This window comes from Macrotis lagotis, chromosome X (genome assembly GCF_037893015.1).
Source record: "Macrotis lagotis isolate mMagLag1 chromosome X, bilby.v1.9.chrom.fasta, whole genome shotgun sequence".
In the NCBI taxonomy this organism is placed as follows: Eukaryota; Metazoa; Chordata; class Mammalia; order Peramelemorphia; family Peramelidae; genus Macrotis; species Macrotis lagotis.
Window position 1 is genome coordinate 312,307,175 of NC_133666.1, and position 16,429 is coordinate 312,323,603.

Genomic DNA, 16,429 nt, shown 5'->3' on the forward strand with positions numbered 1-16,429 from the left:
TTTGGTTTATAATTATTATCTTATTTGATCCTCACAACATTACTGGACGTATAAGTGCTATTCATATGCCTATTTTAGAAATGAGGCTGTATTTGATCCTCACAAGATCCCCATTTTATAGCTGAGGAAACTAAGGTGAGTAGAGGTTAAGTGACTTGCCCAGGGTCACACAGTTAGTGAAGGTACAAGTCTAGAATTTAACTTAGGTCTTTCTGATTTCAGGTCTAACCTATCCATGGTGCCATCTACCTGCCTCAATAATGTGAAGTCCTCTGCTATCTCTTTCCAGAAGGGATGATAAATATTGATTCTGGTTTGTTTCTACTCAGTGTCTTTGATTAGTTCTAGGAAATGAGTAGCAAGTATAAGAAAGAAAAAAACAGCCTCTAGTTGTTCACCTTTATATACCGCTAGGTGATGCAATAGTACACAAAGCTCTGGGCTTGGAATACAGGAGACTAATTCATCTTCATGAGTTCAATTCTGGTCTTAGACATTTATAAGCTGTGTGACCCTAGATAAATCCCTTAACTCAGTATGCCTAGTTTCCTCATCTGTAAAATGAGCTGGAGAAGGGAATGACAAATCACTCCTGTATCTTTGCTAAGAAAATCCCCCCAAAAGGGGCAGCTAGGTAGCAAAGTGGACAGGGCACCGGCCCTGGAGTCAGGAAGACTTGAGTTCAAATTTGTCCTCAAACACTTAATAATTATCTTGGGCAAGTCACTTAATCCCATTGCTTTGCAAAACAAAACAAAACAATAAAAGAAAACCACAAAACTGAAATGACTCAACAACATATGTGTACCTCCTGTATTCAATAGTCATCCAAAAAATCTGGCTAGAACAAACTAGTTTGAATTCTCAAAGACTGTGCAAGTGGAATGTAAACTGGTGGGCTCATCCAAGCTCAGAAAGGTTTACCAAACTTGACTTAAATGCAGGATTTAATCTATCATCCAAGAACAAGCTTAGCTATATTTAGAGATATTTATCTCCAACTATACTAGTTAACTATTAGTTAATATATTATTATTAATATTTAATAATTAGTAGAGATATAATGTAAATAATACTAATATTTAATAATTAATTAATTAATGTATTTACTTTGATGCCAGAAATCCATAAAATTGCTTATGAAGGGCTTGTGATCTTCATCTGAGAAGGGAAGGCCCACACAGATAAAATTCGACCTTTTGTTATAGTAAAGAACACAACAATGCTCTCAGGGCTATTGAAGCATATTAGACTTTCAGCCCATGCACTAAGTGACTCCAGACCATGTTTTTATAATTGTTTCCAATTTTTATATTTTTCTATCCCCAAATCTCTTCTCATCTATGGTCACTATGTTACCACTTTTTTATATATTCAATTGTCTAGACTAGAGAATCCTAGGAAACTCAGGACAAGTAACTTTAGAGTGAACTTTAGCAGCTATTTTCTCAGTGCTCAAGAATTTTCCTATTTCTTTTTTGTCTTTCACTAAATTGAGGTTTCTAAAAATCTTTCTCACCAGTTTGTTCCAGTGTTTGGAATTTCACCAGTAAAATTTATTTTATTGAATTAAACTTTCCTGTTTTCCATATTCCTTTCTCAAATATAAACCGCCATTAGAGATATAATGCATGAAGTCCTCAGTATCTTTGTATGAATTGATTTGTTTTTATTATTTTCTTTTCTAACAGGAGGGATAAAGGGCATCCTAAAAACACTGATATTTGAGGGAGAGGAAATACTTAAGAAGGAGATTTGGGGAAACATGGAAGACAAAATTTGAAAACATCGTAATTTTTTTATGGGTCTGGTACTAATGGTATGGTCAATTTACATCTATTTTCTTCATGTACAAACATTTAGATTTACACATGTCCTCTTTTTTTTCATACGCTTGAAGGTGAAATCCTTAAGAAAATTCCCACAGAGATAAGTGCTTCACCTATTTTTTTTTTCTGAGCAGGATAAGAAAGCTTTGAAAGGCAAAGTAATTAACTCAGGATATTAAATGTTATAACATATTTGGAGGTGCTTCTGGGCAATTATTAAATGCTATTCAAGTCAACTTAAGCCAATTTGTTTTAAAAAGCTTCACAAGATGGAAATAAAAGAGATTTCCTTTTTGGAGATGTGAAACATAAATTATTCTTTTTTGGAACTGACTGGGAGTAGGGACAATGTGCTGATAAAAGGCAAACACTAGACCAGGAGATATGAATTTTCTAGCTTCAGTTTTTCCCTAAGTAGCTTTGTGGCCAGGGTGAATGACTTCCCTTCTCTGGGTTTAAGTCCCTATCTGTAAAATGACCTCCTTTCAGACTTTGGACTACTGTTCTGGTCTTTTTTTTTCATGATTTTATCTCATGTTCTGAATTTGTTAAATCCAATGATTAATCCAACTCCTTGGCTTGACATTGGTAGAGATTCTGGTTATCCTTTTGGATCATAACTTGACCTGTGCCCTTTTCTGACCAGATGAGTGGGACTTAGATAATATCTGAAGACTTTTTTGAGTCTAATGATCTCTTATTCTCTTGTCTTCATTTTGTTCCTGCCTAGATATAGGGAATCTCCCAATTATTCTGGGGTTAGTAACTCTCCATAGTTTATCAATTTGGGCAGCTAGGTGGCAAAGTGGATAGAATGCCAGACCTGGAAACAGGAAGATCTGAGTTCAAATTTGACCTTATATACTTGCCAGCTGTTGTGACCCTGGACAAATCACTTAACCCCGTTTGTCTCAGTTTCCTCATCTGTAAAATGAGTCAGGGAAGGAAATGGTAAACCACTTTAGTATCTTTGCCAAGAAAATTCCAGAAGGGGTCATGAAGAGATGGACATGACTGAAACGACTGAACAACAACAACAGTATATCAATTAACCAATAAAGATGTATTGAAGATTTACTTTAGGTCTAGTAGTTTATTAGGTACTGTAGGTAGCCTAAATTAGTAGTCTTACTAGACTTCAAACAAGGTCAATAAGACAGACAAAGTGCCTTGGCCAGGAAGATCTGAGATCAAATCCAACCTCAGACATTTACCAACAGTGTGACCCTGGACACTTAACTTCTGTCTACTTCAGATTCATTTGTCAAATGGGGATAATAACAACACCTACTTTCAGGGTTGTTATGAGGATCAAATGAGATTATATTTGCAAAGTCCTTAAGTTTTTTTCTTTAAAATATAAATATTTTATTTGTTTTTCCAAATATATACAATGATAGTTTTTACCAATCTTTTTTTTTTTTTGGCAAGTTTTGAGTTTTACAATTCTTGTTCCTCTCTCCCTTCTCTCTCCACTCTCCCCTCCCCCTGACAGAAAGTGTTCTGATATAGAAAGCCCTTAAATTCTTAAAAAATGTTTGTGGAATTAAATTGCTCCAAAGAATCTATGTCCTGACTATGAGGTAGTTTTCAAAGTCCTCATTTTCACTAGTTCCAAAGGAGACAGACTTTAGGAATAATTAATAGTGATGACAAAACTAATATCTTTTGTTTATAAGTCCAAGAATTTCAAGAACTTCTATACATGTGACATCTCTTTTTTCTTTTCTTCAGTATTACAACAATTCTGTGAGTTATGCAAAGCTCGACTATCATAATCCCCCTTGTAAATGTGAGGCAACTAAAAGACAGTCAAGTCAGCCCTGTCTAAGGTCACATAGCAAGGCAGTGAGAGAGTCTTTAGAGATTATTAGGGGAAGGGGAAAGTGAATAAACATTTATTTAACTCTTACAACGGGCTGGGAACTGTGCTACATGCTTTAAAAATATTCTCTGCTTTGATCCTCATGATGATCCTGAGAGATAGTATTAGTATTCCAATTTTACAGTTGAGGAAAATGAGGCAGGTAGAGGTTAAATGACTTGTCTAGGGTCATGTAGCTAATGTGTTTGAGATCTGATTTGAACTCAGATCTCCCTGACTTCAGAACCATGTACTTACCTCAAGGTCACAATAAGTAACAAATGCAAGAGGCAGCATTTAAACTGATGACCCTTAACATGAAATCCAGAACTTTTCTACTGTTCTCCTATATCTCATTATAAGCTCCAATAAGTCTTTTATATCTTTTATATACATTTATATTACATATATATATATTATACATTTGCTGTCTTGAATATTGCGTCTATTACCTCATTTAAGATATCCAGATATGACTTATATTATGAATATATCAGGAAGGTTTTACTAGAGTAATTCTGGTTGGAGAGGATTAGCTAAAGACATAGAGCTACTCTTTTGGAGGTTTAGCATCCTGGATAGATTCTGGTTTGGGTAAGCCCCGAGTCCTTGGATATCCTGAGGATATGAATAGTATTGTTGTAAGAAGTAGAATTGAGGGAGGTGGATGTACGTACTATACCTTACTCATATAGTGAAGCTATTTCAAGTAGAAAATGTATATGAGACAAATCACTAATACCTCATATTAGATGGTCTTGACTGCCTCCAGACTGTCTTCTATTCTGGTATTCTTTTCATGTTGTTATCTCATCCCCTGAGTTTGCTTTATTGTATTCTTTGACTTGACCTTGGAATAGTGCCTTAGTTACCATTTTTTATCATAGTGTGCCCTTTCTCCCTTATTTGTCCCTAATTACTGGCATATACTGTTGGCCTTATACTCATAGGGTTGAAGACCTAAGCAAGGACTCCCTTGCTTAGGACAGGTTAAGATTCTTTAGCTTAGGTCTTAGGGGAGATATATGGGTTTAAGGGTATGAATTTTCCTTACCATGTCATGGAGGTAAAGGTAACTGGAAATAGAAGCCACCAGTAGTAGTCTAGTTTCTCTGAGAAGACAGCCATCAGTAGTCCCACGAGGATACCATTATACCCATGTAGTCCTGAGGCAATGGCAGACCTTTGGGACAAATGATAATAATACTAAAACCACTAATAATAGTTAGCTTTACAAAGCGCTTTAAAATTTTACAAAGTACTTCACAAATATCTCATTTTCTCCTTGCAGCAACCCTAGGAAGTGGGTGGTATTATTATTTCCATTTTATAGATGAGGAACCTGAGTCAGACTTGTCCCAGGTCACACAATTAGTTAGCTCTCAGAAGCTGGCTTTGAACTTACATTGTCTTCCTTAAAGCAGGTCCCCGCACCTTCCTAACCTTGAAATTGGATCCAGTAGGATCTTTCTTTCCCATCTGTCTGCCTAATATTGATTATTCTTGCTTTCATTTTAAACATTTTAATAAATATTTGTTGAATTGTATTATTGTATTATTCCAAATAGTTCTTTAACTTTCTGGTTTTCACTACCCCTACAGTACAGATTTCAGCATGATTACCGATGATGAAAATAATTACTACTTGAATTCATAGAACTTTTACATGTTTAATTTTATTTTCCATCGTTATCAGAGTCATCTGATTTTGTTAGACGAGTAAAATGACTCAACTGAGTCATTCCAAAAAATGCCCAGAGCACCCATCTTTCTTCTACATAATAATAGCTAACATTTATATAATGTTTACTATATAATTGAAGCCAGACTTTGTGTACAGTGTTTTGCAATTACCACGTTTGATCCTCACAACAACCCTGGGAGGTGGTCACTCTATTTTACAGGTAAAGAAATTGAGGCAAAGGTAAAATGACTTGCTCACTTCCTTGTTCCATGTCTAGGGTTCTATCTCTTTAACATACAGCCAATTCTGGTTTATTATGGGTTTGCTTTTTTTCTGTATTGTCTGCTTGTCTTCCTCTCACCCTCAAGTACCTTCCATTTTGATACTATGTTTCCAGTATAGGAACACCAAGTCTTAGCTCAGAGGATGAATATGTCCCCAAATTAATTTGGATTGTTGGAAGAGTGAGGGTTATTTGCACCTTTTCTTCCCAGCATTCATATGGATAAAGTCATACATACAACAAATGTTTATACATATAAATACATACACCCCAATATTATGCTGGGAAAAAAGGGACAGAGGTTTGATAGAGACTAATCTACCAAATGCTAAATGATACAATGGAAAGAGAGCCAGGCTGGGAGTTAAGAATATCTGAGATCAAATCTAGTCTCAGAAAACTACCAGCTGGGTGACCCTGGGCAAGTCACTTAACCTGCCTGAGTTTTCTTAACAGTAAAATGGGGAAATAATAGAACCTACTTCCAATGTTTGTTGTGAGGATCAAATGAGATATTTTTAAAGTGTTTAGCATAGATCCTGGATATAATACATAATTAATAATTTTTTATTCCCTTTCCCTTTCTAAATCTGAATCTATTGTCTATTTATGTCAGTTTGAGGAATCCCATTTTTTACTCAGACAATATTCTTTTTTTAATTGTTAAGACAACTCTTGCATCTTTAATTTAAATTTTATTTTTTCAGTTATGTCAAGATAGTATTCAACATTCATTTTTGTGAGATTTTAGTCTCATATTTTTCTACCTATCTCCTTTAACTCCCCCCCCCCAACTATATTCTTAATTATCCTAGAAACTCTGGGAAGGGCTGTCCTCGGACAGATATTGGTCCAGGAAAAATGCTACACAATATTTATACAAAAATGTCAGATGTTGAAAATAACTCCATCCAAATTACATACTTGCAGATGTTTTTATTGTTATTGTTGGACTTCTAATTCCACTTCCATATTACTCATAATATTCTTGACCCTGTAATTCCAATTCCATAGAATCTCTTCCCTCAAAAGTACTTGCTATTCCTAGAGATCTATTGAGAGGTGTGAGTGAAGAGTGTTTGGGAGGTGAGTTTGATGGTGACTTCACCAGAAGGAAATGAGTCATTGGGCCATTGGGCCTCGGAGAACCCAACACTTCTGATTTTTCAGATGGGCCTTCAGTGGATGAATGGAAAATGTGGTCTAGTGACCTGGCATGTTGAGATTTTGCTAGACAACATTTGAGTGGATATCTGACTCAATTATATGAGACCATAGCTTACTGATAATGATCTAGATATAGCCTTAGACCTATCAAATGGGTTCTAGAGTTCTTCTTCTTCTAGTATAGGACTAGTTATTGGCAAATCAATTATTTGTCAATATATATATATATATATATATATATATATATATATATATATATATAATGTTTCACTATGGGTTCAGAATCAGTGTGAGGCAGTATTTCTGCCCTCAAGATTTTTATAGGATAACTAAAGAGAGGAGACAGAGAGACCATTGACAGAATTAGAGGAAATTCAATTCTAAAATGTGTGAAATTAAATAAAAATGATAGAGAAATCCAGAGAGAAGAGAGATAAGTGAAGACTAGAGGGATCAGGAAAGACTTTATGGACTTGAATCATACAGCAAAGTTAGAAAAGAAGAGAGGGATGGGGAGAAAGTGTTCCATAAAGGGGAAACCAAATGAGTAAGAGTTATGGAAATAGGAATATACATGCAAACTTGGGGGGAGACAGTTGAATGTAGGAGAAATGATAAATTAAGTGTCTCTAGAAGGTAGTGCTCAGCCTTCATGGTGATAAAAGCACGGAGAATTGAGGATATCATGCCCTTGTGCCAAAACTTTTAAAAAACTTCAGTTTTGAACTACTCCCACCACTCTGCCTCTACTCACCCAGTGGTAAACAAAGTTGGAGGAAGTCATAATAATCAAATATACTACAATTGTAAGTTATCTAAGTAAACTGGGATATCATTGAAGCAAAGCAATCATTTTATTCTTTTTTAATTGTTTCCTATTCTACTCTCCCTAGAATTTATTGTCAAAATTTTTCTTATCTCCTTAAATTTTTCACATCTTTCTTGCACTCTCATCTGAGGACACCCCCATCTTACTTTACTGAGAAAATTGAGAACATTTACCTTAACCCTGCCCTTCTTTTCACATTTCAAAACTCCTTGTCATTACCCCCATCCTGTCCTTCTTTCCTCTAGGTCTGGATAATGGGATGATTTTTCTTGTCAAAGCCAAACCTGTTGCATGTACTCTAGATCCCCTCTTCTCCACAAAATGTCATTCCCTACAATCCTCCTTTTTCTTCTTTCTTCAGTGTATTCAATCCCTAAATACTAATTCCTTTCAGGAATTTTCATTGCCTTCAAACATGCTCATATCTCTTCCCTCTCTTTTAAAAAAAGGCTTCACTAGGTTCTACCATCCTCACAAACTATCATCTTATGTAACCTCTCCCTTTCTCAGTCAACCTGAAATTATTTTTAATTATCTCTATTCCCTTACTTTTCACTCCTCAACATTTTTCCTTTCTGACCTGTGACTTCATTTCTCAACTGAAACTTGTCTTTCCATAGAAACTAACAGGCTTTTAAACACTAAACCTGATGATCTTTCCTCAGACCTTATTTTGAGTTCTCTGCTGCAGTTGACATGATTGACCAGTCTCTCCTCCTGCCTATTCTCTTCTCTCTGGGTTTTCATGAAATTAATCTCTACTGGTTTTCCTGTAAAACCCATCTAATCCTTCCTATTTTTGCTGGTTTATCCATAAGGGTCTATGTCTAATGATTCTGATACATATCTTGCCACTGGACCCAGATGATTCCAGAGGAGAAAATGAGGTTGGTGACTTTGTATTGTTCTCCCTCTCTTAAATCCAATTCACTTGCAAGCCATGGGATCATCTTCCTAATGTCATGAGAATGAAGGATAAAATCCATATTATACAACTTAATTATGTATATTCCTCAAGACTTGCTATCTTGAGTATATTCTTTAAATATTTTTTTTATTTAAGGCAATGGTGTTAAGTGACTTGCCCAAGGTCACACAGCTAGGCAATTACTAAGTATCTGAGTCTGGATTTGAACTCAGGTCCTCTCGACTCCAGGGCTGATGCTTTATCCACTGTGCCACCCAGCTGCCCAAGGATATTTTTATATTCTTTTATATTTTTCATATATTCTCTCTCAATAGCCTTTCTTTTACTAAACCCATTACTCCCTTGGGTTTAACTGTTATTTCTGTGCAGATGACTTGCAAATCTATATATCTATCCTCTGACTCTCTCTTGAAATACAATCATGAAATGCATTCTCAGAAATTTCAAAGTGAATGGCATAGAAGCAACTTAAACTCAACAGGTCCAAAACAAGACCCACAAACTTTTCCTCCAAATCCCACTCCCCTCATCTGAATTTTTAAAATTTTTTGTTAACATCTCCATTAGTTTTGCAGTCTCTCAGGTATGCAATTTCAACATTACACCTCCTCATTCTTCCTCATGACTGAGCCCTTCTCCATACTCAAACAGTCACCATCTTAGTTCATTACTTCTCACTTGGACTATTGCAATGCACTACAATTGGTTTCCCAAGCCTCTTCCCATTCCAATTCATCCTCCACACAATTGTGAAAATAAATTTCTTTAAGCCTAGATCTATGCCACTACTCAACTCAGGTCTATGCCCTTATAATAAAACATAAACTCTTTATAACCCAGCTTATCATTGTGGCTCCTTAATATTTTTACTCCCCTTCCCACACTATGTTATCCCACTAAAATGCCCTTCTCTCTGCTACTCAAATATGACCTTCCATCTCTTGTTTCTGTGTCTTTGTGCTGATCATTTCCCTTTCCAGGAATACATGTTTTGCTCATCTCCGCCCTTTTAGCATCCTACAGTTTTTAAAGATGCAATTTAAGAATTATCTTCAACATGAAGCCTTTCTTAAGCCCCTCAGGGTGAAGAGGACCTTAGTGTTCCCTAACCATCTAGTATTTAATCATTTTGCATTAATTTTGGCTTTGTTCTATATAAACATATAAATTAATGACCTGTTTCTATGTGAGTTTGACATCCTGTTCTAAAGGCATCTCCAGGGAAGCCTTTAGAATAAAAGAAGGATAATGGCAGTGGCACCTCTTAAAAATTAGGGTTAGGGCCCTAGAGTCATTTCTCCATGGAGTTGCATCCATGGAATCTGAAACATCAGACATACCTGATAGTCCTGGCAATCTTAGTTATAATACAACTGATCCTGAAACCTCTTGTTTCAGCTTCACTGATTCCTTGACTCTTGTGGTCAGAAAAAAAAATGACCTCTGGGTCATTGCACATGGTATATTTCCCCACCCTGACAATAGGAACCTTGTCCCCCCCCCCCTCCACCCCACAAAAAGACCTTCTGTTCTAGTCCCCTCACTATTTCCATAGATCATGTATACTCTTTCATTTTCACTGCTCTGCTTTCTTGATGCTGTTCCTCTTTACCATTCCTACCTATTCTTTCCACTTTTCATTATAGCTCACATTAATATGGTTTACAAAGCATTTTCCTCCTAGGAACCTGGTGTTATAGTAGTACATGTGTTGTTATTATTATTTTCAATATGTTTCAAAACTGTGATTTGAACTTGAGTAACAAAAGACCTTCACTCTGTAACCATCTACTCATTCTCTATGAACCAGCTCACTACTCCTTTTTCCCCCACCATTCTGGCTTTACTTGGCACCCTATAGTACATGTTGTCTTTATTAGACAGTTTAATTCTTGGATATCTTTTATTGTCCACTGTTTCTCATGCTAGCCATTTTTTAGATTAAAAAGGAAACTCTTAGAAGGTAGGTCTTATGTCTTGTAAGTCTGTATTCTTCCACAATTCTTAGCACAGTGCTCAGTAAACACTTCACAGACATGTTAGGTGTCAAGTAAAATAAATATCCCTACCATCTTGCCCATTCAGCCACAGGAAGGGACCTACCTGTCTTGACTCAAGGCAAGGGCAGTTAAGGTAGAAACCACAGCACCCAGGCTTCCAGTGATTGTCCACCAGGGATTCTGGATGAGGAGTCCGATGAAGATGATGATTCCACTGACTGGGTTATTTACAAACATCACCTGGGCTGTCCCCCTCAGGATCCAGTCAATGAACTGGACAGCCAATGGCTTATCTGGAAGAGATTCATATGACTAAGGTACTGAACTCCACCTCACATTTCCTTGTAGCTACTGGAAGCCAAGGTGAATACAAGGGATTTGCAAGGCTATCAAGTGCTTCCTTTATGAGTCTCACTTTTTTCATCTGTAAAATGGGGATAACATTACCTGAGTTACCTATCTTACAAGATTATTACCAAAAAAGCATTTTATAAATCTCAAAACCCTATAGAAATACTAGTTGACTGCTACCTTATCAGGTTTTGGGGCCAGATATATCCTAACACACTATAGGGAGTAACAGCTTTAATCATAGATTTAGTTGATGAAAATGTCCTATGAACATTTCAAGGGAAATTTATTGGGACAATGGCTAGGGGAAGAAAGAAAATCTTTTTTTTTCTTCAAAGTACTGTATGATTTAATTGTAAGCTAAAATTTAGGCAAGAAAGAAAGTCAGCTGGAGGGAAAAGAATGTTAGGTAGGGAATTAAATAGCAGGAAAAAAAATCTGCTTTACCAAAGCAGAGAAATAAGCATTGGTCCTGGGCTGCAGGGAAGCCAAACAGGTGGCCTAATGAAAATCAAACAGCAGAGCCTGAAGGCAGAATGACATTGTGTTCTACCCATTGGTTTGATTTTCAAAGCAATCTCTATTTGGAGTGGAATTTGCTAGGAGGGTAATAAGGATTCTAAAATATATTTGCTATTTTTCTTCAGCTGAGAAAGTTGAGAAGATGGAGAAGATAAGGAAGGGATAGATCCCGAGAAAATGTGGACCAAAACTAATTGTAATTAACTAAATTATTAGTATCATGTTGGCTTAGCCTAAAAGAGACTTAAAAGAATTGAGTAAACAAATGTTTAGTCCAGATCACACCAAGGTTTATAGAAGGGACAATCTAGTAAAGCAAATCATACATTCTCAGAATGTTATTAAAATGAATGAAATAGAATAATATGATATTACAAAAGAAACTAATATTGAAATACAGTTATTTAAATACATATTCATAGAAAATTCACAAGCCAGGTTAAAGAACTTTCAATTAGAAAGTCAGGAAGCAAAGATACTTATTAATATATAATTTGATAGAATTAAAAAAATGTCTATATAGATTTAGAGAATCACAGAAGGTTAAAGCTAGAAAGGCCCTTTGAGTTTATCTACTTTTATCTAGACAGTTGGGGTTTATCTAGGACAATTGGAGAAATTGAGGTTTAGGGATGTACTTCTGTCTAATTAGTGGGCTAAACCAAACATAAAACCTCAAGTCTCCCAACTACACAAGAGATAAATGGTAAGTTCCAAGGTTCAAGGATTCTTAAGATGAAATGAAATATCAGATAGCAATGATTGTGAATTTGAAGAGAGTAAGGGCAGGACCAGTGGTGAGGCAAGATGGTCCTCCATCTTATAACTCTGCCTTACAACAAGATTGTAGTTTGTAATCCCTGTTTCTTTCAAGCATTGGGTAGGTAAGAATGGGAGTTCACTACCAAAGTGAACTTAGGCAAAGATATTTCTCTTCCCCTGTGGTTGTTTTCTCAAAAGTAAAATGAAGAAGGTTAGACTAGGTAATCTCTAAGATCCTTTTCAGCTCTAAATTTATGATTTTATAATATTCAAATATGATTAATGCTAAAATTATACTGAATATATATATATATATAATTTCAAACTTTGTAGGATGCATAATTTCTCTACCCATTCTTCTCAAAGCTAGTGTGTAACTATAACTTTGTGAGGTGGAGGGGTAGGTAATGAAGCTAACATCTGGGATTAAGTCTGCTAATTCTGGAAAAAAAGAGATCATCTCCTTCACTCTCTTACTGGGAAATATGACCTGCCCTTGGAAAGAGCTTGCTTGGGGAATGAAGGAGGTCTTCTGTGTAGGTCTTAACTTGGATGCTCTTTAACCCATCCTACCTTTGATCCAGCTGCTGCACTCCTTCATCTCACCAGTAAGGTAAGCCACTGCTGAGAAGAGGCTGATGTTGCTACCACTGAAGGCTGGGTTCCGACGGGATGTAATGCTTTCTCTTCTCTCTCTCCTGGGTTTTTCAATTTTCACCATAGGGCTGTCCTCCATGGCTGACCGAAGACCCTTTTGGGACAAGGAGAATGTTGAGAAAAGGCATTAAGCAATATGACTTTATCATTCTATGTGTTTGGGGATAGTGGAGGCAGGATAGCGATTGTCATTTTGTCATTGAAGTTAATTTGGGTCTTAGATAAAGGATTGGGAAGCCTGGAGATAAAATAGGGATGCTCTATAGAAGTTTTATTTTGATCTCCACTGTCCACAAATACACAATGCACAGAATAAGCTATCACACTATTTCCCTAGCTATCCTGTGCTCTCCTCAGACCAAAGTCTCCTTTTTCAGATCTTTCCCAACCTCCCCTTCATCAAACTTTTGTCTTTTGGGGAACCTCTCAAGGACTTGCTCTCTGTTATGCGGAAGTTAAGGGGTCTGGAAAAATAACCAAGCTATATTATGTTCCATTTACACTTTTAATAGAAATCTTCTGGAGAATATAAGCCAAAGCAAAGGAATCTTTCTAATGATGAGAATTTCAGGAAATGATAAGGACAATGGTAAGGGAGATCCCCCCCCCCCCCCCCCCCCCGGAAGAACAATTATAATCTAGTTACCTACTCTGCACATCTGTGGGTTTAGCCCTAGGTGGAGTTATCCACAAAGTGAGAGCCACACCTAGAGCAGTAGTCTGTTCCCATCCCTTTTTAAAAATTATTTATTTATTCATTTATTTTTTTGTAAGGCAATGGGGTTAAGTGGCTTGCCCAAGGCCACACAGGTAGGTAATTATTAAGTGTCTGAGGCAGGATTTGAACTCAGGTACTCCTGACTCCAGGGCCAGTGCTTTTATCCACTGCACCACCTAGCTACCCTATTCCCATCCCTTTTTAACCCAACCCTTCTTTTCCACCCACAAGAGTCATAGAAGCTGTATACCTTTTCCTCTCTGGTATTTTCAAAGGGACCAGTAAGTGTCTTGGGAGCATGTGGGCCACCTGAGGCAACTTGGGAAGCCACACTCAGTCTTTCAGGTTACTACTTAGTAAACAACATTGGGCAAGGAGCAAAGACTACTGCCTTAGAATTATACTTTCAAATATGAAAGGAATTTTAGAGATTATCTAGTTAAACCATTAAAAAAATTTTTAATTGAATTTGTGATTTCACTAGTCTATGGAACTCTATCTATCAATAAAAGATACCACTATAAGCTCTGTAGTTTATAATTTTAATTACAGGGACATTTAGACTTTGAGTGACTTGTCCAGAGTCACATGTATAGTATATATATAGGAGAAAATTGAATCCAGGTCTTCCTAGTTTCAAGATTGCCTTTTACCCCCATTTTACAGGTAAGAAATCTGAGGTCCATATGTCTATGACTATGATGCCACAAGATTGCTATCTGAATTATTGAAGGGAACAATCATAACAAGAAGATCATAGTTACTTTGAATTATGTCACATAGCTAGTTAATGACAGAAGCAGTCTAGAATCTAGGTTTGATCTCCAAGTCTAGTATTAATTCTGCTGATTCATGCTACTTTCATTTATTTCTGTGCGAAGAAGTGTCTTCAGTGTAAAGACATAAAATTTGAGAGGAAATAGGATTGGAATTAAGAAACACATAAATGGGATGGAGAAGAGCACTGTGGTCTTCATGTATCTAGGGATGATAGGAAAAAGGGGACTCCCTTTTTGCAGATAGCTTGGAGTGTGGAAAATTCATTGTCCCCAAGAGATTGTACATCATGAAAGGTAAAATTTATCTACATTTAGAAGCATGTTGGATCAGTTATTCTCAGGTTCTCCACCCTATCTTTCCCCCAGCTCTCTAATGAGACCCTGGTGGCTCTTTTTTTTTTTTTTTTTTTTTTTTGGAATGTTCTCATCTGCTCTATTATATCAGATTCCAACGGGCAGGTAGGAATCAGATATTTCTTTTGTTTAAGGGGGCTTAGCATTGAGTCTTGAAAGATATATGGTTATGAATTCTACTTGTTCAGATAAATGAAGCATTATCAGGGGAAGATGAGGATGACTAGAGCAGGCTCTCCCAATCTTTTAAGGGACCATGGGTAGTAATTTTGATGTGTGTATTTTTAACTAATTCTTTTAATTTTTTTTGAGATCCTGGGGAGGAGGTGAGTGGGATAGAAGGTAGGTGTGCCAACAAGATAGTTTTTGAATATTTTAGCAAATTTTCTCCAGACTGTCTGAAGTGAATTCCTTGGCTACTGCTCAATCATACTAGCTATATCACTACCTTGCCATCTAAACTTGTGTAAGTCACTCTTATCTGTAAAATAAGGGGGTTGATCTCAAAGATCCCTTTAAATAGCTCAAACATTATATAATTCTATGATATGCTATTAGGGGTGATCTACCTGTCTCCCATCTTTTCCTTCCCCTGTCGTCAGGTGAAACTGGAACATTCACCTCTTTTGAGTCCAACCATCCCATTCCTCCTATCAGTCATATAAGAATTGTACAGTATACCTTTTCTTCTGGCATTTCCAGAAGGGGAAGACCTGGGTGGGTGTCTGGGGAGCGTGGAGTCCATGTTGGGCACATGAACTCTGACTCATAAAGTCTGCATCTGTCAGAGAGAGAATCTACCAAGAGGGGACTGCTGTGGGTCTCAGACATGTCCTTTGGAGGCCGGCTGCTCATCCTGCACTGTGATTAGTGGATAGAAAAAGAAAAAAAAGTTACAATCCAGCAGTTAGGTAACAGACAAGGAAGGAAGGAGCAAGCAAATCTTAAGATTGGTTCTGGGGGGGGGGGCAGTAATATACCCACACATTTCTAAGACTTGAATGTCTCTGGAGTGGACTCACACCATTCTATCTGCTTGAAATATCCTCCTCTAATCTCTGACTATGTATCCTTTTCATTCATCAAGGGCTAGCTTAAATGTAACTTTTTCATTCATTTATTCATTTGTTCATTTGTTCATTCATTCATTCAAATTTATTAGGCATCAATAATATGCCAAGAATTATCTTAGGTGTTGAGGATACAAGAAAAAACCAAAACAGTCCATCAAGTTGTTTGCATCTGTGTTGGGGATGTCAGGGATGGATAATGTGTACACAGATATATGAATATGTAGATAAAGCAAGCTATATATGAATATATAGATAAAGTAACTTCAGGGATATGAGCAGGATTTTGGTGAATCAGGAAAGGCCTTCTGTTGGAGGTAGCACTTGTGTTGAGCTTGAAGGAAGCTAAGAGCTTGAAATGAGGAAGGAATTACATTCTAGGTATGGGAGACATATAACCTATACAAATGCATAGAAATGAGAAGTGGATTATTCTATCTAGAAAATAGTAAGTAGGTCAGTTTAGATGAAACATTGTAGTCCCAGAGAGTCATTTGTCCCTTTTTTTATGAAGTTTTTTTCTGATCTCCTGCCTAGAGCCATATATACATGAAACATGGCCAGCTGCAGGCCAGAGAAGAGGGTGGAGTTCATTACTCTATTTGAGGCCTGAATTTATGCCTTTGACCTTT

General features: G+C 36.7%; 1 protein-coding gene across 2 annotated transcripts in view; it reads right to left on the reverse strand.

The window, feature by feature from the left end:
* Positions 1 to 15,582, reverse strand: part of SLC14A2 (solute carrier family 14 member 2) — a 68,575-nt gene extending 52,993 nt beyond the window's left edge. For both annotated transcript variants that reach the window (XM_074202343.1, XM_074202344.1), the window contains exons 1-4: positions 15,409 to 15,582; positions 12,793 to 12,970; positions 10,688 to 10,877; positions 4,748 to 4,876 (exon numbers count right to left, since the gene is read on the reverse strand). In XM_074202343.1, the coding sequence (XP_074058444.1) occupies positions 4,748 to 4,876; positions 10,688 to 10,877; positions 12,793 to 12,970; positions 15,409 to 15,582 (671 nt within the window). The remainder of the gene's footprint in view (positions 1 to 4,747; positions 4,877 to 10,687; positions 10,878 to 12,792; positions 12,971 to 15,408) is intronic.
* Between the last annotated feature and the right edge of the window lie 847 nt (positions 15,583 to 16,429).